The sequence below is a fragment of the Diceros bicornis genome, chromosome 10, assembly GCF_020826845.1.
Source record: "Diceros bicornis minor isolate mBicDic1 chromosome 10, mDicBic1.mat.cur, whole genome shotgun sequence".
Taxonomy (NCBI): Eukaryota; Metazoa; Chordata; class Mammalia; order Perissodactyla; family Rhinocerotidae; genus Diceros; species Diceros bicornis.
This window is the reverse complement of record NC_080749.1, coordinates 42,630,427-42,656,778: the sequence shown is the minus strand read 5'-3', so window position 1 is coordinate 42,656,778 and position 26,352 is coordinate 42,630,427. Positions and strand designations below refer to the sequence as shown.

The 26,352-nt window shown below is 38.5% G+C and overlaps 1 protein-coding gene across 1 annotated transcript in view; it reads left to right on the top strand.

Annotated features, from left to right (window-relative positions):
• PLA2R1 (phospholipase A2 receptor 1) overlaps positions 1–26,352 on the top strand; it is a 112,239-nt gene that overhangs the window by 25,277 nt on the left and 60,610 nt on the right. The window contains 7 exon segments of the mRNA XM_058549073.1: positions 9,151–9,324; positions 13,302–13,415; positions 13,906–14,049; positions 16,359–16,553; positions 18,290–18,447; positions 21,512–21,610; positions 24,873–24,985. Coding sequence (XP_058405056.1) covers positions 9,151–9,324; positions 13,302–13,415; positions 13,906–14,049; positions 16,359–16,553; positions 18,290–18,447; positions 21,512–21,610; positions 24,873–24,985 — 997 coding nt within the window.

The following is a 26,352-nucleotide window of genomic DNA, read 5'->3' as shown; positions in this document are numbered from 1 at the left end:
AAGGGGAAGAAGCCATGGGAGTGGTCGGCACTGGTACAGGCAATAAAGGAAGTATATTGTTTAAACAGAACTAAAAAATAATAAAACCAACTAAAGGTCATTCTGCTTTTGATTGACCATGCACATGCACTGGCAATTCTAAACAAAGTCCATGATAAAATACTCCCACCTGTCCAGGTTGACTGCTCCCCACCCCCACCCCCAGCATGCCACTGGCCAAATGTCTGAAGGCTTTGAAGAGGGAAGGGGTTTTACTGTCTAGGGAAGAGGATGTGGCAAGAGGACCATGAGTGAGGGAGAGGAACAAGACTTTCTGGAAAGGTAGGCAGAGGCCAGCTCACACAGAGGCAAGATAATTCAGGATGTCCTAGAGGTAAGAATTTACCTAATTCCAAGAGTAAAAGAAATCCATAAAGCAGTCTTAAGCAGGGGAATGATAACGATTTAAAAAATTTTTAAGGATCATTCTGGCTCCTTATGGTAAATGGCTTGGAAGGGAGCAAGAAGGAAATCCTGGAGCTCAGTTATAAGGCTACAACAAGAGTCTGGGCCAGAGATAGTGGTGACTTGGGTTAGGTGGCAACAGGCAGATTGGAGAAACATGGATGTATTGAAAATCTAATTTGGAGACAGACCAAACAGGACCTGGTTGTCAGGAACTCAGCTGAGCTGGAGAGAGAGAGCTAAGCTGTCAGGTGTCTGAGTAGCTAATTAAAGCAATAAGCCAAAAATGAAAGAGTGAAGGCTTTAATCACTTACCATGATAGCATAAGCAAGAGCCTAAAAACTGGAGGGAGCACCGACTCCCCCGGTTCCATTTTTCCTTATGGAATGGCACACGGGTCAAGGGTCAGGCAGATCAGCATAGACTATTGAGAGAGCCTTGAACAAAAGACTCTTCAATTTTATGGACTCTGAGGTTGAGGGTGAAGTGAGGGGAAGGAGTGGGAGTAGAAAAGTACAGGGTACTGAGTCAGAGTGGAGAAAAGTGTCTTCAGAGTTTTCCCCTCCATTCCTCCCCCAACATCAGCAGAGGTACCTGAAGAGGATCTCGGCTCAAGGCCTCAAATAAAGAGACCTAGGAATGAAGGCGCCAGGGCTAGGAATACAAATGTGGGAAGAGCAAAAGAGTATGACGGGCCAGAGGGGCCTAGTCCTTGACTGCAACTCCATTCAGAGACTGCAGTGCACTGACTGTGTACCAAGGCTGGTGTGCGGAGGGCAGCTTTCCCCCATGAGGCCTGCCAGGTAAAGCCTTTGTAATTGCCTATAGTCAAGCCTGAAAAATCACTGTAGATTTTTAACCAGGAGTTGGACTCCTTACTGATAAGTACAGACTTGGAGGCTAAGGGAGAAAGTGAGGTGTTAATTAAGACCCAAGGTTTCTGATATGCATGGCTAAGTTAATGGAGATACAGATTTGGCAGAAAAAATCAAGCATTCAGGTTGGGACATGTTATATGTGAGTCAGTCAGGTGGAGATGTGGAATAGGCAGTTAAACATAAAGATCTGTATAAATTTGAGAGTTATAGGAAAGGGATTTATGGGAATGGGTTAGTTTAGAGTGTGTGTAGAATAGAAAGGAGTGGGACTCAGGGCCAAGTCTTAAGACCTCAACATGTAGTTTGAGTAGAGGAGAATGAACCAGCAAAGGAGACTGAGAAGGGCATCCACGGAGGTAGAAGGGTAGCCAGGCATGTGAAGTCGAGAAAAGAGACTGTATCAGCAAGGAGAGGGAGCTCAACTTGCCAAATGCTGCTGAAGGACCTGCTTGGACAAGGTCTAAAACTAAGTATCTGGTGGTTTTGGCCACATGGAGGTCATCGATGGCCTTAACAAGATACACTCTAGTTCCATGATTGAGTGGGTTAAAGAGTAAATGGAAAAATGGAAGAGGAGGGAACACTTCCCAATTCATTCTATGAGGCCAGTATTACCCTGATAACAAAACCAGATAAAGACATCACAAGAAAAGAAAACTACAGACCAATATCTATTATGAATATAGCTGCAAAAATCTTGGACAAAATACTAGCAAACAGAACTCAGCAACATGTAAAAGAATTGTATACCATGACCAACTGGAACTTATTCCAAGAATTCAAGATTTGTTTCAAATCTGAAAATTAATTAATTTAATAGCCATATCAGTAGGACAAAGGACAAAAACCACATGGTTATCTCAATAGATGCAGAAACAAAATTGACAAAATTTAACATCCGTTCACGATCACTCAAAAAACTTGGAACAGAAGGGAATTACCTCAATATAATAGATAATGATAAAGGGCATCTATGAAAAACCCACAGCAAACATACTTAATGGTGAAGAACTGAATGCTTATCCCCTAAGATCAGGAATAAGACAAGTATGTCCATCTTATCACCACCTCTATTCAATATTGTACTGGAGGTTCTAACCACGGCAAGTAGGCAAAAAAGTGAAATAAAAGGTATCCAGATTGGAAAGGGAAGTAAGACTATCTCTGTTTGCAGATGACATGGTCTTGTATATATAAAAGCCTAAGGAATCCACCAAAAACTATTATAACTAATAAAGCATTCAGCAGGTCACAGGATACAAGATTAATATACAAAAATTAATTGTATTTCAATACAGTAGCAATGAACAACCCAGAAATTAAATTGAGAAAACAATTCCATTTATAGTAGCATCAAAAAGAATAAAATACTAAAGAAAAAATTTAACAAAGCAAGTGAAAATCTTATACTCTAAAAACTACAAAACATAGTTGAAAGAAGTTAAGGAAGACCTAAATAAATGGAAAGATGTTCCATGTTCATGGGATCAGAAGACTTAATATTGCTAAGATAGCACTACTATAGCAATCTCAATCAAAATTCTAGCTGGCTTCTTTCCATAAATTGACAGGCCCTAAAATTTATATGGAAATTCAAAGGACCCAGAAGAGCCAAAATAATCATGAAAAAGAAGAAAATTGGATGACTTACCCTTCTCAATTTCAAAACTTATACTAAGCTACAGTAATCGAGACAGTGTGGGACTAGCAAAATGAAATAAAATTGAGAGTCCACATTTATGGTCAATTGATCTTTGACAAGGATGCCAAGACAATTCGACGAAGAAAGAATAGTCTTTGCAACAAATGGTATAGGGAACACTGGAGATCCACATTCAAAAGAATGAATTTGAACTCCTACCTCTCACCTTATTAGAAAAAAACTCAAAATAGATCGAAGACTAGAGCTAAAACTATAAAACTCTTAGAAGAATACATAGGGATAAAGCTTCATGACCTTGAATATGGCAATGGATTCTTAAATATGACACCAAAATACAAGCAACAAAAGAAAAAAAATAGATAAATTGGACTTCATCAAAATTAAAATCTTTTGCACTTCAAAGGACACAAGAAAGTAAAAAGACAACCCACAGAATGGGAAAAAATATTTGCAAATCATATATCTAATATGGGACTTATATCTATAAATATAAAGAACTCTTGTAACTCAATAATAAAAGACAAATGAACCAATTTAAAAATGGGTGAAATGTCTAAATAGACACTCCTCCAAAGAAGTTTTACAAATGGCCAAGAATCTCATGAAAAGATGCTCAATATCATTAGCTATCAGGGAAATTAAAAAAAAAATCACAGTAAGATGCCTCTTCACACCTACCAGGATGGCTACAATCAAAAAGACAGATAATAACAAGTGCTGATGAGGATGTGGAGAAATTGGAACCCTCATTCACTGCTGGTAGGATTGTAAAAGGGTACAACTGCTTTAGAAAACAGTCTCTCAGTTCCTCAAAATGTGAAACATAGAGTTACCATATGACCCTACAATTCCACTCCTAGATACATACCCAGGAGAAATGAAAACGTATGCTACACAAAAACCTATACACAGATGCTCATGGTACCACTACTTATAATAGCCAAAAAGTAGAAACAACCCAAATATCTATCAACTGATGAATGCATAAATAAAATGTAGTATATCCATACAATGGGATATTATTTGATGATAAAAAGAAATGAAGTACTGCTACATGCTACAACATGGATGACCCCTGGAAACATTACCCTAAGTGAAAGAAGTCAGTCGCAAAAGACCACATATTATATAATTTCATTTATACGAAATGTCCAGAATAAGCCAATCTATAAAAACAAATTAAATTAGTGGTTGCCTTGGACTGGAGGTGGGGGAGGGATTGAGGGGGAAAGAGGGAGTGACTGCTAATGAGTACTGGGTTTCTTTTTGGAGTAATGAATATGTTCTAAAATTGATTGTGGTGGTGGTTGCACAGTGTTCTGAATATACTAAAAATCATTGAATTCTATACTTTAAATGTGTGGGTTATATGGTATATTAATTATATCTCAGTAAAACTGTTATTGTTTTTAAAAAAGTAAATGGGAGATGAAGAATTGGAGGTAGTATGCATATAAAAGTACGTGACTAATAGGGGTAGAGAGAAGGCAGTGACTGGAATGGGGAGGCCAAGGAAGGGAGTTTTTTTGTTTCATATTTTTTAAGGATGAGCAATATTAGGCCATCTTTTAATGCATCTGGAAATGCTCTAACAGAGAGCAGTTGAATATTTGGGAAAGTGAAAGCAGCTGGTGGAGTATGTGTGGTCTCTCAGAAGACAGAACAATGTAGGGTCCAGATCATAGATGGACAAACTGGCCTTTTATAGATATAAAGACAATTTCTCTGTAGGAGGGGAGAGGGAAGGATAGTACCGGTCCAAGAAAGTTGATGGATTAGGTAATGGGAGAAAATGAGGAGAAACTAGTCCAGTGGCTGTGGACTTTCTCTCTGAAGAGGGAGAAGAAGGAGTGAGAAGTTTGGACAATAGGAAAGGCATGAAATGGGCATTGTGGCTGCTGGGAGAGCAAGCTTGCTAGAGAAAACTACTAATGTTTCCAGAAAGTATGGATGTAGTTGATAATGCACTAATTGGAAATGACTTTTCTTGGTAGTGCTCATCTGTTGGGTGAAGGCACAGAGAAGGCAGATGATTGGGTTCCTCTGTTGAAACAGCATCCCATAAAGTCACTGATGGACTGAGTCTTCATCGGACTCAAAGATTCAGCAACATGTAACAAAATTGACACCAACTCTTTCTCTGGGCTTCTGCGGCCCACACCTACCAGTTTTCCTCTTTCTTTTGTGGCCGCCACTTCTCAGCTTCCTTTGATAGCGTATTCTCTTCTACCCAATAATGTTTAAATGCTGATGGGCAAACTTGGAGAATAACATGAACAAGATGGAACATGGTACCTGCTTTCCTGACACTTACATTTTGTCAGCAGAAACAATCAACTAGCAATCACATAACGCATCATTTAATTTCAGTTGTGATCAAGGCTACCAAGGAGCGTGTAAGGCATTGGGAATGTATAGCAAGAAGTCCTGACTTGGTCTGATACCTCTTTTACATGAGATTTACCAACACAGCACTTTGCAGGAAGCAGATATTCAATAACTGTTTGCTGAGTATATGAAAGACCAAAGAGAGAGAAAAATAGTAACTTTGTAGCTTGGAGTTGCTCTAATAGTAGAAGAATTCACTTTTTTAAAAGAATTCAACAATTTTAAAAAGTGGCAAGAAATAGCACAGCTGGGACGATGGCAAAGCTGTATCCTTAGGGAAGAAAAACAAGCCTCATTAATGGAGAAGGAGGAATGGCTGCGTCTCAGTCATAATCCATAATAAAATCAGTGCTGGTATGAATATAACTCAGTTCATTAAAAGAGAGGTATATTTTGGGAGGGGAAAAATCACCTATTTATAACTTCATGCAAAAGATTTTGGTAATCTTTCATCAAATAATAGGAGATACAGAGACAGCCCTGATGGCCTAGTGGTTAAGGATTGGCGTGCTCTGCTCTTGTGGCCTGGGTTCGGTTTCCAGGCGTGGAACCACTCTTCTGTCAGTGGCCATGCTTTGGCGGTGACCCACATAGAAGAACTAGAAGGACCTACAACTAGAATATACACCTATGTACTGGGGCTTTCGGGAGGGGAAAAAAAAAGAAAGAAAAGAGAGGAAGATTGGCAACAGATATTAGCTCAGGGCGAATCTTTCCCAGCAAAAAAAACAAAAAAAGAGAGTGGAAAAAAATAGGAGATACAAAGATATATCACACAGTTGCTTCCCTCAAAGAGCTCCAAATTTAGAAACCAAAGAGATAATATAAAGATAACCAAAGATGCAAAGAAATATAATGATATGATTCTAGCCCTTAGATTAGAATTTTTCAAGAATAATTAAACATACCTGAGATCCCAGGCTTCAATGTTGCATTTTCAGTGGCTTGGAAAGAGAGATTATATATGAAGAAGCAAGAGAACTAAGAGTGAATAAATGCATACGCCCCAGGCCAAGATGGGTGCCTGTGCCAAATGGGTTCCCAGGGAGCAATTTTTGAGGCAGAGAGGAACATGCGGGAGGTCTCTTGGGAAGTGCTGTCAGGATTAATAGACATGGAAAGGAAGGGAAGAGAGCAGGATTGCACAGGATTGTGATGCAGGCCTGGCGACCTCTAGACTGACCATATGAGGAGTTGTCAAGCTGGATTTGCCCCTACTTGGGATGAGAGGAGGGGCCTGATAGCCCTGCCCTGACTAGTCGCGGTTTACCAGCTGCCCTTGGGAAGTTCAAGTGACATTGGGGAGAGACTCTTCAGGCAAGTCAATCTTTGAAGAAGGTTTAACATTGAAAGGGGTCTGCTGAGCAGAGGAAATAAGGCCTTTTGTCCTGAAGGGCAATCAGGGCAGCCCATCACAGCGCCTGGTCCCGGGGTGGCATTTTCATTCCACTTGTTACCATACATCCTTCAAATAAGGTCCATGGAGCACCATGCAGCCCACCTAGAGAAGCAGGGAGAGGACTTGTGTCTCCCTGCATAGAAATATAAATTCTTATATTTTAGTTAAAACCAAATTTCAATGACAAATGAACTTGTTAGGAGAATATAGGCACATGTTGCAAATATTTGACTGGAGTTTCCTTTTGATTAACCTTGAGAATTGGCACAGATAATCCAAACCCAAGGAAAATTTAACAAAACTGGGCTACATAACTTGCAGCACAGACGAGATCACCTGCAAGTCTCTCATCTTAACTGTTTAATACATAGAATTCAGGCAGTTTACTTTAAAAGGCTGTGTTTACATAGCTTGATCTATGTCCAGTTAAAGGGCAAGACCAACTCTTGGCAAAAATGGAAATAAGATCAGTTGAAGTGTCCTCCAGACCTTTTCTTATCATGTGCGGGGCTGTGGCTTGGTGGCTTATAATTAGGACTTGTCAAATCTTTCTCTACGGCAAGAGATGAGAGGCAGGTGCCCTATTCCCAGATCTCCCCTTCTGACATCCTCTCCCTACGTCTCCCCTTCTGCCATCCTACTATTTTCTAGCAGTCAAAGGCTACTCAGACGTGCCCTCCTTGGGAAGTGCTTTGAATTTTTTCTTTCTGATCATTATTTCCCAGTATTTTCTTCATAGACCATCTGCCTGAGAATCAGGAATATGTTTAAAATGCAGGTTCCTGAATTCCACCCCAGACCTACTGATTCAGAATCTGAGACTGAGAACAAGGAATCTGCATTTTTTTTACAAGCTGGCCAAATGATTCTTATGCACACTGGAATTGCAGACACTTCCCTGCTCCTCCCTCGTGGCCTCAGCTGTCACACTGGATGAACGGGGCTGAACTGATGTCTGATAACACTTAGTGTTGTCCATCTCAGGGATGGCCTAGCGTTTTAACTGAAGACCGTCTCTAGGGACTCAGCCTTAGAAATTTCAGCTGCCAGGGAAAGATGATTACTGAAAATTTCCTCCTATCTTTCCCTCCCTTTCTCTTCCCTTCCTTCAGTTTTACTTGGTAACAATAACCCCGTCTTCTGCCCTCCTTCAATCTTGGATCCTTCTACAAATACATGTGTCAGTCAGGCAAATCTATAGACAACCTTAGATCTATAAGTGTTTTAATAACTTCTGGTTAACTACTTCAGTTCTGGGGAAAGCACGTTGCAACCAGACATGAAAACAAACTTTCCACATTCCCAAGGGAACCATCTAACTAAGATGGTGGGAAAAAGAAAATAAACAAAAAAGATTTCATTGTCAAATAACTTCAAAGTATACTGAGTTAAAATTAAGTGTTTCTTTACTACAGAACTTCTCAGAGCCTTTTATATGGTAATGTATTTAATTAATTTCCCAGGGGAGGCTATATATGCATTATATCCCAGATTTTCTTGAGAAGGTCTTGAAGTTATATTACTCTGTGGATTATACTTCAGGAAAGGCTGTTCTAGATTTTAGAGATTGCTTGTCTATCAGCTATTCTCATGCTGTAGCATGGTTCACATTTTCTACATTCTGAAATTCTTCGGCTGAGTTTGATTTCAGGTAAATATTATGGCTGCTTAGTTCACCTTGGAGTTTGATTTAAAATTTTAGCAAAAGCCCCCAAACTAGGTCTTCATTTTCTGTTATTTCAATAAACTTCAGATTTCAGACCCACATGTCATACTTTATTAAATTTACTTTTAAGCATACTATGCAATCCTTGGCCAATGTTTTACCAGTGGATTTTGCTTCTCTTCTTTTGGCTGAAAGAACTTTCTTTAAATATCAATGTTCCTGTTCTCAATGTTTATTTGAAAACTTGTGTTCATTATAGACTCATATTTCTACTGCATCTAGAATTTGGCATTGAGGGGAAAAAAGCCTTTTGAAACAACATTTGATTCTATCTCAAATAAACCCTTAAATTCACACAGCTTTCAGTATAAAGTTCTAAATGATTGCTTTTTAAAGAACTCAGATGTTATTTCCCAAATGCTTCACTTCATTGCCTTCTCTAAAATGGCTTCTATTATTTTCCCAGAAAGGAACAGAACCTCTTTATTGATAATTTCTTGAATTTCCATAAAGTCTTAAAAGAGTTTAACCATAAAATGCCCATGGGATAACAATGCAAATTTCATCTTGAAGATCTATCAAGAATCAATAATGCACTGAAGTTTTAGAGGTTGCAAGTTGGAATCATTCCATTCTAATTCATCTCAGAAACATATTGATGTATAGATAAAATAAGATTATAGTTAATGTTTTAATGGACTTTGTTTCCAGCATCTACAGAGGTGGGATGTGATGCTGTCTGGGAGAAGGATCCGAATTCACACATTTGCTACCAATTCAACCTGCTTTCATCTCTTTCCTGGAGCGAGGCTCATTCGTCATGCCAGATGCAAGGAGGTGCTTTACTAAGTATTGCAGATGAGACTGAAGAGAATTTTGTAAGGAGTAAGTAGGTGGATGATGCACATTGATATTAATACAATTAAAATTACTGTTGTGAATAGTTATGTCCATGTATGCGAAGATAAGTTCTGGGGGAAAAAAAGTAGCTGGGAAAATATTTTTCTTTTATTAACATGATCCAAACTCACACCCAGATTTTGACCTAAACTCTAGGGCATTCCATTTGGTACCTGATCATGTCTTCCTTATTTCCTCTCCCTTGGAGAAGAGAAGTTGAGGGCACAGCAAGGGACCCGGGAGAGTTTGCAGCTCTTACAAGTGGATCTGGGAGACTCTAAACTTAAGGACGAATTCCTGCTCTGCTGCAGATCTTAGCCATTCAGTTTCCATTAATGAATAATTAAGTTGTTTATTAATTAAACAAAATATTACCTATTAGTCACTGTGCACAGGTTAGCCGTAGGCCTTCTGGTGAATGCCAAAGAACTTAAAATTTAGTTGGAAAAGCAAAAACACACATATGTTAACTAACATAATGTAAGATGTCAAAAGAGTTGTGCTAATAGGCTGGGTCTTGTGTTTCACCTATCACCTAAACACTGCTCTTACTGTTCCTTTATAGATTCAATGTGTTTGTACATGTGTACATACAGCTTTTTAAAAATTTTTGGAAACATTTGAAAGTGCCACAAAATTAGCCACTTTCATTAAAAGTTTCTGATGCTTTTTTTTCCAAATTTTATTGCACATGTAGAACATGTTTATTCTAGAATAGTTTTAAAATTTCAAATATACAGAAAGAAAAACAAAAGAAAAGTCTCCCATAACTCCACAATCCAGAGACAACCATGTTCTTTTGTGAAAAACACATAAATGCATGCATGTATAGTATCCACGAAAATCAGTGTTGAATTAAAACATGAGGCAGCTGTTGCACAGTGGTTAGGAGCAGGGACCAGAGAGCCACCTGCCTGGGTTTGAATCCTGCCTCTACCCCTTACTAGCAGGGCTGAACATGTAAGTGACTTAACCTCTCTGTGCCTCAACTTCCCTCCTCTATCAAATGGAAATGATAGCAACGCCTACTTCTTGGTGGTGCAGGTTACATGTTATAGTGCAGGTGAAGTCTTAGAAAAGTGCCTGGCACCAAAACAAACACTCCATGTGTGTTAACCATTTAACAACAGCTTTGCAAGTACATTAGTAATATGCTTATTTCATTTACCTGCATGTAATGAACATCTGTCCATGTCTGTAAATATAGATCTGCATCGTAATTTTTAACAGTTACATAGTATTATAGGTTAGCAATAATATATTTACCTAATCTCCTGTTATTAGATAGGGATACACAAAATTACTTGTTCCATTTTTATTTATTTATTCGTTGCTATTATAAACCATCCCTGCACATAGCTTTGTGCAAAGATCCCCAATTATTTCTCTATAAGTTTGTAGAAGTAGATTCACTGGGTGGAAGAGGAAGCACATTTTAAGGCTTTTGAAAGTTATTAAGACCTTCCAGAAGGATTGTAACAAATTCGTGAGCAGTGCGTGCCTGCCCCTTTCCCCACAGACATGCAAAAGTGGGAAATTAATCATAGAAACTGATTTGAGTGAGTTGTATCGCAGGAAAACACCCATTTTCTGTATCATTATTAGCCTGTAATGGTTTTTATAGAAAATTTTGCACACCATTTGTGAATTAAAATTTCCATCTATCTTGACTGCTGGGTTTTTAATAAGAGGGTTTGGACTTACTCATCAAACTTGAATAACGATTAAAGAAATAAGATATGCTAGAGACTTTGATTTAAATACCACAATTCTATAATTAAACTCTGGGGATTATTTAGGAAAACAGAAGTCTATTCATATAGACAGCAGCCTGTTCTGAGCCAGGTATTTTTTAATGATGAGAATAGTCTACTGTTTCTTGCTAATCACTGATGGACATTAGCTATGGTGTAAGGAATTACCTAACCTGTCACGAATGCCGAGAAATAGCCAAAGGAATTTAGGTTTGAACTTGTTGTTATAAAATTGTGAGGCAATTTAGTTGTAAACCTAAAAAGATTGTTTTGGTACACTTAAAGAGAGATTATAAATTACAAAATGATTTTTTATGTGTATTGTTAAAACAATTACACAGAGGGTATTCAAAATAATTTTAACATAAGAATACTTAATATTTAAACATTTTGAGTAGATTATTTGTGATATCACTTGGCACTTACCCCAATATGAAATGTGGAAATTTCTCCTTCTTGTCAATCCATCTTCCATTCTGCCTCGTGTCGTCAGGATGCCTGTTACATGATTTACTCAAGTGTTGCTATTGAAAGAATTAATCCAACCGACATTAGGAAGAAACTCCGTGTTCACGCCACAGAAACTTGGAAGGGCAGGGCCCATGAATGTTATGCTGTTTCTGTTTAGAGATTTCTAGGGTCTCAAAATTATAAAGCACCTTTTTTGCTTTCCTTAAGTGGGTTAGGTTCTTCCAGTTTTCCACAGTTGTATTGAAATGCCTAATCACAGAGCGTGCTGCAGCCTTTTTATGTGAATTCACTAATCTTTATAACCTGGGTGACCATACAATCGATCATTCAAACTGAGGCTCTTTTGAGAGTAAAAAGGACTGTGACTAATAATTATTCTGGAACTACCAGCATAAACCATGAGTTTTCCAGGCAAACTGGGACATGTTCTCATCCTATTTATAACTCTTATCTGTCAGGGGCTCAGTCTCAGGCAGGGCCCCTGCATCTGGCTCAAAATAAATTGGGTTCTGAAGCAGATGAAACATAAGAGAACAATGCTCTTTTTTATAGATTAAAAAATTAAATGGCAACATTTGAAAGTGTCACAAAATTAGTTATTTTCACTAAAAGTTTCTGACTCTGTTTTTGTCCCCAAATTTTATAGCACAAGTAATACATGTTTATTCTAGACTAATTTTTAAAATTCAAGTACACAAAACAAAAAACTAAAGTTTCCCCTAATTCTATGATTTTAATAACCGTATTTTTCTGCAGAAGCATGTAAATGCACGTGTTTATATATAGCATTTATAGCAAAACTGGTATTGAATTAGAATGTGAGGATCTGTGGTGCAGTGGTCAGGAGCGGGGGCCACACAGCCAGCCTGCCAGAAAACCTGCTGCCACCCCAAGTTGAAGGAGCAGGCTCGTGCATTTGCATTACACATGGCCCGTATGTCCCAACCTGCTATAGGTCTCTCTAGATACTTTGGTCCCTTGGATTATGCTGCTCCACTTGGCCAGACAACACCTACTGGACAGCTCCCTCCCTTCTCTGCTTTAGCATATCTTCTTCAAGTTGAAGACTTGCCTCCATTCACCAACAATATTTATCTGCTTTCCTATTCCTTCCCTGAAGAAAAGCTTCTTTAAATTGTTCAATTTTTTAACTGTGAAATATTGCAAAAATATTGAAAAGTGCAGAAAATTATATGTGCAAACACACATACCTGTTATACAGATTTAACAGCATTTCTCCCATTCCCCTTGCTCAGGGCCTGTAGCTACCTCAGAGTACTGGGGTCCCGAGCCTCAAAGCTGGGGCCACAGAGCACACACGGCAAGAGAAGGAAGACAGAAGGGCGCTTTCTGGGAGTGGCCCTGGACACTTTCTCCTTCTCCCGCTAAAACCCTTAAGTGCACGAGCTCACACGAATCAAATGGTCTCAGATTTGTGACCATGTACTCTTGAATGGATTGACCACCATTGAAAGGCAGCATTCCTGGATGCTTAGATTGAGCACTTCACAGCTTCTGTCAGTGAGCCTTTAGGAGACTGCTGTGTTTCTCAAGGCAGCAGGAGACCAGCTTTGTTGCTCTGAAGCATCAGGGTGGGGCTTAGTAGCACTTGAACTCTTGTCTGTCATTGACTGGAGTTAATTTATGACTGCATGCTCCAGGAATAGGAAAACAAGAAAGAAGCGTAACATTGATTTTTTTTTTTTTTTTGAAACTCCATATTTCTCTTCATTTCAGAGCACTTGAACAGCGAAGCAGTGGAAGTGTGGATAGGTCTGAATCAGCTGGATGAAAATGCTGGCTGGCAGTGGTCTGACAGAACACCGCTCAACTATCTGAACTGGAACCCAGGTACCCAACAGCATGTTATTTACCTTCTACAGGTGGCACCATCCCACAGCCTTAAAGAGTAGTATTGCCCACGTATATATAAGACATGTTACTTTGAAAGTGGTTTATAAACATTTTTTTAGCCTGCCTGAATCCTATAAGGCAAGCTTTTCCGGACAAGAAAATGGAGGCCAAGAAAGTAAGCTATGTAACCAATGTCGCAGGAGGATTTGGGTCAGAGCCAAGATTCCAGTCAGCTGTTTTAAAAATAGCAACAAATTGCAAACTATTTCTCTACTTTAAAACAATAAAATAGCTGTTGCTCTCTTTGGAAAATCATTTCGTTGTCGTGTCTGGGCTTCAACTGCAAAATCATAGATATAACATCTTACAGGATTTACTGTGTGTGCCAAAGAGAAGGGCTGTCTCCTTGATGCTAAAACTACATTTCAGTACATATTAAACTAACTGCTTCTGCTTCTAACATTAAACACACACATTGTGTTTTCAGAAATAAACTTTGAGCCATTTGCTGAATATCACTGTGGAACGTTTGATCCATTTATGCCAAATGGCTGGAGGAGTTGGGATTGTGAGGCCACCCTGCCTTACGTGTGTAAAAAATACCTAAACCACAGCGATCACGGAGGAGTCGGTAAGTGTTTTTTATTTTTTTTTTATTTTTTTTTTTTTAAAGATTTTATTTATTTATTTTTTCCCCCCAAAGCCCCAGTAGATAGTTGTGTGTCATAGCTGCACATCCTTCTAGTTGCTGTATGTGGGACGCGGCCTCAGGATGGACGGAGAAGTGGTGCCTCGGTGCGCGCCCGGGATCCGAACCCGGGCCACCAGCATCGGAGCGCGCGCACTTAACCGCCAAGCCACGGGGCTGGCCCGTGTTTTTTATTTTAAAAAACTCGTTCTTATGAGTTGCTTGCTTATCTTCTCAATATATTCAAATTCTTCTTTTTTTTTTTTGCTAATAATTCAACATTTAAACTTAGCTAAGGCTAGTTTTTATATGAACAAAAATATGTAACTAGATAATATCTGTTAACATCTGAATTTAACAAATGCATTTAGATTTTTCCTAAAAATGAAAGCAAAATAACCTAAGTGTAGAAAATATGTTCTTCCTCTGGTTTTAAAAAACTTGCATGCTTAGTCATTCCACCTTCGAAAAACAAAGATATACTTCCTTTTCTATTCTAGTTTTGAGTTTTATTTATGGTTACTCTAGAAATTAAATATATGTTAGAAAATAGTTTTATAAAATTCTTTACTTCATTGATTTCCTATTGCCCTCTATATCTCTTATTAGTAACACATCCTCTTCCCCAAAATAACATACAAGACTTTTAAGTGTGTTTAAGACTTAAATACTACCTCATTACAGTCTAGTACCTGAAACCCAATTATTTCTGTTTTTAAGATCTAATACCTCTTTAGTTTCTGTGGGAATTAATGTCTTAGAAAGTAGAGATAAAAACATAACCATTTTAAAAAGAATCATTACCAGCATAATTAGAAACAACTCTACATTTAAAAAAATAAGCTGAGTTATCATTTTTAAATATTATCCTTTACAAGTAGGCTTTAACTTTCATTTTTAAGTAGCTAAGCCTAAGGGCATTGTAGAATATGGGGGGGGGGAGAAGCATCGAGCCATTTTTTTATGTAGCAATTTTTTCATTATTTCAAGAATTTGCTGAAATTGCTATAGCTCTTATTGTCCTTTCTCTCCCTCTCTTCCTTCTTTCATCTTACTTTCTCCATTTTTTCCTTTTTTTCTGTCCTTATTATGCCGCCTACACTCCCTCCTCCTTTTCTTCTGTTTTATTGATTCTCCCAATCTACTAATTGAGGTCAGAAGACCAGAAATGAGGGTAGTTACACGAAGTTTGGATTATTTGCTGTTGCTTCAAGTTCAACAAATTCCTTTGATGATCTGGTCCAGGGTCTTCAAACTGTGTTTCTAGAATCCCCAGGTTCCTTGCGAGGCTCTGCCTTTGCATCAATCAGAGAAGTTCCTCTTTCATCTTTTTATCTTACCGTTAGTGTGAGTTTAAGGTTACATTTTTAAAAGGGATTCCGTGACTATTTTTTTTTTTAGGTTGAGAACCACTGGGGTAGGTGATATCTAAATGTTCTAACATTCTTTGACTGTGATTATAATTGCTGTCAGAGTCCTAGAGGCAATTTTAAAAGAATGTCTTGTTTCCCAAATAGCAGTGAGTTTGTACCTAACTAAATTATCGCTTAAGGGAGGCACCCATTGTGGTTAATAAAATGGAGTAAAAATGTTATCACCAGGTTGGGGACAAGCTTCTGGAAGAGGAGAGCCACAACTTGGCATGCACACCACTGCCTTCCCCAACAATGTCAAAGCATCCTGGCACTGTTTTCCTGTTAGCCTAACCCAGAGGCCAGTGGGACACCACAGGCACTCAGAATGACCCTCAGGATGAAAGCCGTTTGTCATCTCTGCTCTAGAGGAAGTGGCCAGAATTTCAGACTCTTTTCAGCTGAGGATAAATATTTATCCCAACCTACATACTGTACATAAAATCCTTGGGATACCATTTAAATTGTGTTTCATAATACTCCTTTTTCAGTGTAAAAATAGTTAAAAAATGGACAACTCAAACTGGTAAATCTTATACCTGGCCCTGACTTTCAGCTTTGGCTGTATGACCTTTACAAAGTCTCCTTACCTCTTTGCGCCTTAGATATCTCATCTGGAAAATGAAGCTCTGAGATTCGTTAGATCTGAAGTTTAGATCGTAGATTGGATCCTTCTCAACTCTGAAGATCTAGAATTCTATGAGCTATATGTTATTGTTTCATATGTTTCTGTTTTTCAAGTTTTAAAAACAATCATATATTAAGGGTAATTTACGTTAGGTAATAAGTAGTGTTAAAATAATTTTGGAAAATGACGTTGTTTTTTGTCGGTTTAAAAAGAAAAAGATGCTTGGAAATATTATGCTACCCACTGTGAGCCTGGCTGGAATCCCCACAATCGTAATTGCTATAAACTTCAGAAAGAAGAAAAGACCTGGGATGAGGCTTTGCATTCTTGCCAATCTAATAACAGTGTACTAATAGACATAGCTTCGTTAGCAGACGTGGAGTTTCTTGTTACCCTCCTTGGAGATGGTGAGTGCCAACTGTCCATGATTTCAGAGGTATGAAATAAAATGTAGTAACTATCTTTATTAGTGGAGTTGAAAAGAAATTAAGCTATTTAAAAGTGATTATTTATGGCACATATTTATGAAGTTTCTAAAAAATATCCAGGAGTGAAAATTTATTGGATTTTTACAAAATACATATTCAGAAATTTTGTGTCATCTCACATATGCTAGATATATTAGATTTTTAAAATTTTTTTCAAGGGGCAAAGATCATTTCTGAAACTTCTAATGAAAAAATCTGAACCTGTAATTTAGCTTTATGGCCACTACATAGCAGTAGTGTGCTGTGGTCGTGTAATCCAAGCAATAAAGGGAATTCCTTAGACAAATAATTGGATTTAAATCACTTTTGTTGTTGTTAGTGCCATGGAGTCAATTCTGAGTCCTAGCGACCCTGTATAGAGCAGAGCGGAACCCTGCCTGGTCTTTTTGCGCCATCCTCTCACCTTCCAGCGCTATATCATGCAATGCTCCACTGCTATTTACAGGGTTTTCATGGCCAGTCTTTTCAGAAGTGGGTGCCAGCCTTCTGGTCCTTCTTCCCAGTCTGTCTTAGTCTGGAAGCTCCGCTGAAACCTGTCCAGCATGGGTGACCCTGCTGGTATTTGAAATACCGGTGGCACAGCTTTCAGCACCACAGCAACACACAAGCTGCCACAGTAAGACAACTGACAGACAGGTGGTGTGGTTCCCTGCCCAGGAAACAAACCTGGACCGCGGGAGTGAAAGCGCCAAATCTTAACCACAAGACCACCGGGGCTGGCTTAAATAACTTTAGCCAGTGAAAATGGATAATTTATTTCGTGTAGTGGTTTTCAAGCAGTGTGCCATGTTCAGGAATTCTAAGCTCCTAGGCCTCCACCCAGCTTTAGTCCATTAGAGTACGTCTGCTGCTACCTATGTCATGTATTTGACATAGGATTCTGCTGCAAAACATTGAAATCACTGACTTTGAGGAAATTTTTTTAAATAAAAAAAAATCTTCAGAGTCTACTCTGATGACCTTTCCAATGCTGGTTTTAGTTCAGAGTGAAAACAAAAATCCTTCTCTGTTATTTTTCTTCACCCTTTGCATTTGGGATTAAAAGAATCCTGTGGCTGCCTTTATCTCAATAGGGGCACTTGAACATCTCTCTCAGCAACCTCGGGTCTTTTCAGCCTACCAGGGCTGTCAAACTGTTTACTTTTCCAGCAACCCCATTGCTCCCATTTCAATGCTTCTAAGAGTTTCTGATCCTTTTTCACCATGGGAAAAAAAAAAGCAAGAAAAAATGTATCTTAATGCTAGACTACCATTAAAAGTTGTTTTTTTTTAAAGTGCCCTTTTCCTAATCCAATGGACCTTTTTACTTTTCCTTTCTCTGGGCAGAAGCAAAACCAGACTTTTCAGATCTACTTTGCATACAGTAGCAGGGCCTAATTAGAGTCCAAGCAATCTGACTTGCTTAAGCTGTGTCCTTGTACTGCTTTTAGGTCACACTCTGCCTCACATTTAAGGGCAATATCAAGCTGACTGGACAGGATGGGGGGAAAAGATTTAAGCAGGTGTTTTATACCAAGACTTAAACAGATTTCATCACATGAAGAAATAAAGAAGTAATCACACGCAAAGTGGTATATTTTGGTAATAGCTCCAGTGCCTTATCTCCTTTGCAGATTCTAGGATTCCTATAAGTAATTTACATTTATCTCTTACAGAAAATGCATCTGAAACATGGATTGGTTTGAGCAGCAGTAAAATTCCAGTTTCTTTTGAATGGTCTAATGGCTCCTCAGTCACCTTTACTAATTGGCACACATTTGAGCCCCAAATTTTTCCAAATAGAAGCCATCTGTGTGTCTCAGCAGAGCAATCTGTAAGTTGATTCATTTGTTCAATGCTCAGTTTGCTGGACTTGTTTTGAAGGCCATCTGTGCCAAGGACTTGGACTGTGGCAGAGACCAAGACAGGCACAGTTCCTGTTCCTCATGGGGGTTCCATGCTGGGCAGTGAACATGTGCACCCAGAAAAAGCATGGTGATGATAGTTGTCATGATAGCTCTGAGGAAATAGGTGACACGATGGTGAGAAACAATTCCTTCAGACGGGACAGTCATGGGAGGCTTCTGAAGAGAAGACATTTAAGCTAGGACTTAAAGAAGAAAAAAAAAAACCTCTTGAAGACAAGAGGAGGAACACTCCAGGCATGGGGCAGCTAGTGCAAAGCCCAAAGGTGGACCAAGGCCATAATCAAAAAGGAGACCAGTGTGGCGTGAAGGTATGCATGGCGAGGGGGTGGTAGGAGATGGGCTCATAGGCCCGGTACAGACCACTAAGGGCTTCAAGGAGACAAAGGGCATGATCTGATTTACATTTTTAAAGTAACTGTGGCTGCTAAGTAGAGAATAGATTGGAGAGGGATAAAATGGAAGCAGAGAAACCATTTTGGAGGCGACTTTTGTGGTTGAATTAGAGTGTAGTGAGTATGGAGACAAGCAGACAGATTCAGTGATTCTCTGGAAGATAGGAATTGTTGCCAAATTAGATGAGGGGTTGAAAGAGAGGTAGGTTTTTGGCTTGAGTGACCACCATTTTGGTGGATGGTGGTGCCATTGACCACCATAGTGAAGACGAGGGGAAGAACTGAGGTGTTGGGAGTTTACTCTGGAGAGTGATGGTTTTTAAGGTCCATTATCTTATTAACATAAAAAGATTTCAACAGTGTGTGCAACCTCTTTGAAAACTGTGAACCAGTGGAAAATCTTGCTCTTTTCCTCACATGACTATAAGATCCCAGTGGCCTCAGCATCACACTTATCCCTAAGCTCTAGTCTCTCATTTATCTAAAACATCTGATTATACAGAATTAGTTTGATCCCAAGCCATTTGAAGGGCCTATTATATGTTTAGAACAGACTTAGTCTCTCTGATCAGATAGCTGCTGAACTCACTGGCTGAGTTTTCGGACGTTACAGGGATTTGATAGGCGTCCTCACTCTTTCAAACCACCAGGAAACCATAGCAACTTCCCCCAAGAAGCAGTTTATTAAATGTTACTTAAGTAGCTTGACAAAGGAATTGTGCCAAGCAAACATGGAAAATTTCTAGGCACTTACTTTTATGACATGTTTCATTGTTTTACCTTTTAAGGCTGTCACAGATGTGCATAGTTATAATTATAATGCTTAGGCAGTGTCTCAGAGTCACATTTGAGGAGGGACAAACAATGACCTCTCTAAATGCTTGCTTGGGTCTAACTCTGCTGAAAGCCACCACAGTTTATTCTACAATATTTAATGCTTCATTGGTTTATTGGTTTTGATATAATTAAGATGACCTTCATTTCCTACTGGCATTCTCCTTTTTTATTTGACAGACATGGGTATCTCACTTAGCATGTTTATAGAACAGGAGCCAACATTTAGACAGAGAAGTTATTTTTAAGACAATGAGGATAGGTGTTAATATTATTGGATGTGTCGGCACAATGCTGCTGTGAGTGTGATATGTTGTGGCCCCCTTTTGGCAGCTCAGTAGCTCCTTAAATAGTAGATGAATAAAAAGTACCATGTATTCTCATGAAGTAGAACTCAATATGAATATAATTACTATAATTAATGAGTTACCTAAGCATGGTTGAAGCCTAAATTTGAATGTGAGAGCCTAGGAAACTATTTATTTGTTCATCCATCCATTCAATAGTTATTAAACAACTACGGTATGCCTAACACTGTCTTATTACTGGACGGTTTCCTGAAATACTCCACAGGGGAGGGCTACAGGCTGCTCTTATAGATGAAGGTGTCAGCCTCCTTCATAGGATGTTTCCGAGGGTCATGGAAGGACTCCATATTTCCCTAAAACCCTGCATGCCTGAGATACCACCTAAAATTTAAATTGTGCGGTTTTAGCCTAAAGGTCTGATTTGTGTTGAAATAAAAAAATCCTTTGGGAGGATAAAATTTTAATCTGTTAGCAGTTATTGTATTTCATTATTAATGAAGGTTGTGAGCCTTCAGTAGAACTAGGAGAAGACATGAATGTATCTGCCTGTTATATAAAGAGGAAATGGAGTGGGGCTTTGGAAAATTAGTGATGAAGACAGATATCGGGGGTTGAACATGATGTTCGGCGATGAGAATGTTATCTAGGATGATTCCTGGTAGCTTCCAGGCATTTCCCCAGCATCAGGTTTATACTTGTAACCAGTAAAGCAATCAATTTAGCGCTCAGAAGTGGTTGAAGAAAGGAGGCAGCATTCTCACTTGGTCAGGGGCATGGCTTCATCCAAGTGGTTCTCAGAGTGGGGTCCCCAGACCAGCAGCATCAATGTCACCTGAAAACCTGTCAGAAATGCAAATTCTCAGGTCCCACCTGACCGACTGAATGAGACACTGATCATGGAGCCCAGTCATCACCTTCCAGATGGTTCTGCTGCATACCAAAGATTGAGGATCACTGCTCTATCCCATCTCTTTGAAAGAAAAATTGAGAGCAGCCTATTGTAAAGTCAGACTGAGCTTGGTATTAAATCCTAGCTCCAACTTTTACTGACTATAGGACCTTGTGCAAAATATTAAACCTAACTTTTAAAATGGGAATCATAATGCCCACCTCACAGGAGCATTGAGATAATATATGAAAATCACCCCACATTAAGCCTGGCACACAATCAAGAAACGTTGGTTGCTCCTCCTCTCCTGCCCACCAATCCAGGATTGCATGTTTTGAAATTGTTTACTCACTGGAGAGAGAGCAGGGCCTCCCACTCACATGTAAAGAGAGAATCAGCCCTTTCTAATGACGACAGAAGGTGCTGACACATTACCCCTGCCTGAAATACTTATTATAAACCATATTTTTATTCAAAATAATTGGTATTGCCTCTCAGCATCAATAATGGAGTGTTTTCATTCACCTTGTAATATTTTTCCCCTTAGGAGGGACACTGGAAAGTTAAAAATTGTGAAGAAACACTTTTTTACATTTGTAAGAAAGCAGGCCACGTCCTTTCTGACACGGAATCAGGCTGTCAAGAGGTAAACGCTATTAACATTGTGATTTAGGTACAGGGACTCCATAACTAGAATAATTTATCTGCCATCAATTTAAAGTGAATCTCTCCCTCTCTCTCCTGCCTTTGCTCCCTCCTCCCTCTCTTTTCCCTCCCTCCCTTCCTCTTTCTTTCCTTCCTTCCTCTTTTTTTCTGAGTGTGGGCTCTTTTAAACAAACCAAACCATTATCAGCTAGAGGCACCTGAAGGATTTACAGCTCTACAAAGGATTGTTGTCTTGCCATCCTCTTTGACCTAAGATTACTTTTCTTATGATATAAAAAATATAAATGATCCTGTTGTACCATCTGTACAAGCAATGTGTGTCACGTGAAGCCCTGTCTCACACATGGTTCATGGTCTTCCAGTGGGATGTCAGAGTGAAAATGAATGCACTCCTTTGAGTCAGAGAGTGAACTTCTGCACCCAGAGTTTTGCTTTCCTGTTCACTTTTCTGAATAGCATACAATAATGGAGAGAAGTGCATGTTTGCAATATATTTATTATTTGGGAAAGAAATCATAAAAAATACTTTAGTATTTTAAGTAATAAAGTATTTTCAGTACTTGAAGTAATAAAAAATACTTCATACTTTACCTTTAAACTTGAGGTAGAAAATTATTTGTTTTAAATTTCTTAAAATACATTCAATTTCCTGCAGTAGAGTTACAAAAAAATCTACCTATCAGTGTCTTCAGCACATGCATTCTCTCTCTCTCTCTCTCTCTCTCTTTCTCTCTCTCTCTCTCTCTGTGTGTCTCTCTCTGTCTCTCTTTCTCTCTCTCTAGTTCACACACACACACTAAAGAATTTGGATTTAAATATTGGAGATTTTTATGCTGTATGAGTCTCAAAAATTTTCCAAACCTGATTTTTATGAAATTCTGCTTTAATTATTTTTTCTTCTAGCCCAATTATTTATGTTCTAATTAAACAATAATGCATTTCTCCAGAAACTGTATTTTATTCGTTAATCACATTCGTTAATGTGTAAACATATGAATTATCTTCATACTCTAGCTGAACAATACATGTGCCATAGCTGACATGTTACCGAACATTTTATCTAATGATTACAATTCCCGAATTAGTTATAGCTGATCACTGATCTAATCTCTATCTGAATAGAAATATTGGGAAAAAATTGTCTTACTGTGTGGCTTTCAAGGCAACTCAACATGTGTTATTTGTCTTGAAAGGGCAATTAACTTCATACATAGCAGAAACAGAAATGATGTTCTAGTCAAACTTTTGTATACTGCGTCCCTTTTCTGGCCAGCATTACCAGTATTTAAAGATTCTGAGTACAGACCCAGTTTTCTTTATGGCAAAATTCCCATTAGTTTTTTTATGCATCAGTCTATGGTTTTGAAAGTTTCTTTTCTTTTAGCCAGTTGCTTCAATGCAATTATCTAAACAGTCAGCACACGCAAAATCAACTTATAAAATAAGTCTTGATAATTTCAAAGCAAAAAAAAAAAGATTTATTGTTCCCTCTGAGTCACTTTTTTGGGATTGGACAATATAAGCCATTGTTTCAGTATTGTCATCATCATTTCATTTAAAATGAAATGGTACCTCATGTACAAAGGATATTCACAGATACAATCAGTTATTCTTCCCACTTTCACTGTGTGGACACAGGCTTAAAGAGTAGTAGTAAAGAGTCTTTGTTTTTCTAATTATTACTATGCCACCTTTCCCCCCTACCCTTTTCTTGGGCCTGTTCAATTCTTGGATTTTTTGTTTTGCTAAGCAGCCTGTGATCTAAAAACTACTAATGAAGAAGGAATACTTTGTTAGAAAGGTCAAATTATCAGACTTCCTCTGCCTCTCCTTCCAAATACAAAAGTAGTGTAACCTCTCTGCCCCATCTGGAGTGATTGAGGGAGGGCTCTGGCCGGAGCTGTCAATTACTCACACAGATAAGGTTGGGGGAGAAGTTGAGGGAGTGAGTTCAGTGCACAACCTGGCTGGCTGGATGTGGAACTCCTGTGATTCACACTTCATTTAATAATATGTTTTGAACTAAAATAGCTGACTTCTAAAATAAGGTTTTCTTTAATTTACTGGAAGACCGAGACCTTTTCCAAGAAATATATATTAGAAATCATTGTATATCTGATCAAAATCTGGCAAGTAGTGGCACAGCACAAAATGAAGTGTATTTTAAAACTGAGGAATAAGTAAAAATAGATAGATATAAGTGATGTGATTTTGTAATACGGGAAGAAAAAGAACTAAAATAACTCAGTTGAAATATAGAAGACGAATGAAGGCATGTCTCCTGTACCGTATGATTTTACAGAACAGAGCCACCCTTCATTGCTCCCAGAGCTGAGCCATGGAGCTACACATTTGTCATTTTTGTCTGAATGCCAAAACTTGCTTTCTTACTCTCTAAAAGGCTAGCCAGTTGATTTAGTGATCATCTTTACCAAAAAAAAAATTTTGGCCATTCTGTATTTGGCAGCATTATGATCCAGCCAAGACCATCCTGGATTGTACCAGCATTGGGTTCCAGGCCAGCTTATCCACTAAGGGACTTATCCAAGCCCCTAAACTCAATGAATCTCAGTGGGATGATATGAAATAGGCAATATGAAAGAAAGTTGAAAAAAAAATACAATATATCTAGATACATATGTCTTCTTTGCTCATACTGAGTCCCTGGCTCTATTCTAAGGTCTCTGCCTGCAATGTCTCCCTTTGATTCTCAGCACAGCCCTATGGGTACTATAATTACCCCATTTTACAGAGGAGAAAACTAAGATATGGAGAGATTAAATAATGTCTCATAGTGGTAGAGGCAGGATTCAAACCTATGCTTTCTCTCTTCAGAGCCAACACTTAATTTCTACCAACTTGTAGGAACCATTTGTATGAAATTCTATATGTCTGAACAGAGTGTGTGTGTATATGTGTGTGTGTGTGTGTAAGAGAGAGAGAGATCTTGAGTAAGTGCCCCTTTATTTTCATTTGCTTTTAAGATTTTAGGTTTTAAGATTTTAAGTTAGTTAAAAATTGTAGGTTTTAAGAATTAATTAAATAAATGTGGAAGTTGCTATAGCTAATGGCATTACCAGATAGAATAAATATAAAGACATCAAGACAAAAATTCAAGTTTGGAGTTTTGAGTGGGTCAGAGAAGAAAGTCATGTAAGTGGTGAATGAAAATACACAAAAAATGATATTTTGCATTCAAATAAACCAGATTATGTCCTTAATTTTCCTTTTCATTTCTTAAGGGATGGGAGAGACATGGTGGATTCTGTTACAAAGTTGATACTGTCCTTCGAAGCTTTGGCCACGCCTCCAGTGGTTATTACTGTCCTCCTGCACTTATAACCATCACAAATAGGTAAAATAGAAATTTTCTGTCAGAAATATGACTGTGCTTTTTTGACATGAGGGCTCTTGGAATGATAAAATCTGGCCAGAATCAGTAACTTGTCAAAATCTAAAGTGTACTATACATTAAAGTATTAAATTATTTAAATTATTGATTGAGATGAATTTAAATCATACAGTGTTATTCCTAAATTGATTTTTGAGTAACGAATAGTAAAATTTAAGGTGACTTTTACTTTCCATCAAGATTTATTATTTATCTAGCTTTGCTAATATATTCCATTGTATTTAGATTTTAGCTTCTAAGTGCTTGTAATGCAAAAGAAATATGTTATTTAACACAAGTATTTTTTTCATGTAATGTGAGTCATGTGGGTTTTTTTCAAGAACAAAAATAAGTATAACTCAACTGTGGAGGATATTCGAATGCTTCCCCATTGCTTCTTAGGTCTATGTCTGTTTAGATTTAGACTTCTCTGTGCACAGCTGTCTCCTCGATGCTTACAAAGAAGCTGTGCCCTTTTCACACTCCATACAATTTGCAACATGCTACAGATGCACAAGACGGAATAAAAGTACCAACAGCAGAAGTGACCTCAGTGTCACTATCCATGCCAGGAAGACAGTGAGGGCTGGGAGACCAACTCCTCCTTGCTGAAGGTCTCCAGTGGTTCCATGGGAGATTATACCTGCAAAGCTAGTCACTTGCTTTTTCACAGAGTCCATTGCCTTTAAAAATATCGACTGAAGACCAGGAAACAGGACACTGGTGCTGTGGTTTTCTCTAGAGACCCTTCACATGTAGGTCTAACCTGTAGGAGGAATTCCCGTGTGCTTTCTCTGCTCTCTCCACGTAGGAAATCAACATTCAAAGCTGCCAGTATTTCCATGCTCCTCTTACCTCTTGCCTTCTTTCCCATTCTTTCTTCCAAACAATGCGCGCGCGCGCGCGCGCGCGCGCGCGCGCACACACACACACACACACACAGAGGAATAGATTGACAGCGTTTGGCAGAATAAATTACCTCAGGGATTTATTTAAATGCTCAGCAAGAGTCCTTCCTTCAGGGTATAGCACCACCTTTGATGTATCTTGCTGTTGTTTTTAGTTCTACCTTTCTCCTTCCCTGAATAGCTACCAGGCAGATGGAAGCCTTTATCCTCAACTTGTTCACCCACCCAAAAGGTTCAAGAGCACCTTGGGTTGGAAGTCCTCTAGTCAGTGAGTTAACATTGGACTTAATTCAGGAGGCTGACCAGTGAAGCTATGCTCTTTTGTTAATTATAATTTAATTATGTTTTTCACTGAAGAAAAATAAGTCTAATTGTTTCACCTGTTTTTTATATCTTATTCTGTCTTTTCCTTTTTTTGTGTGT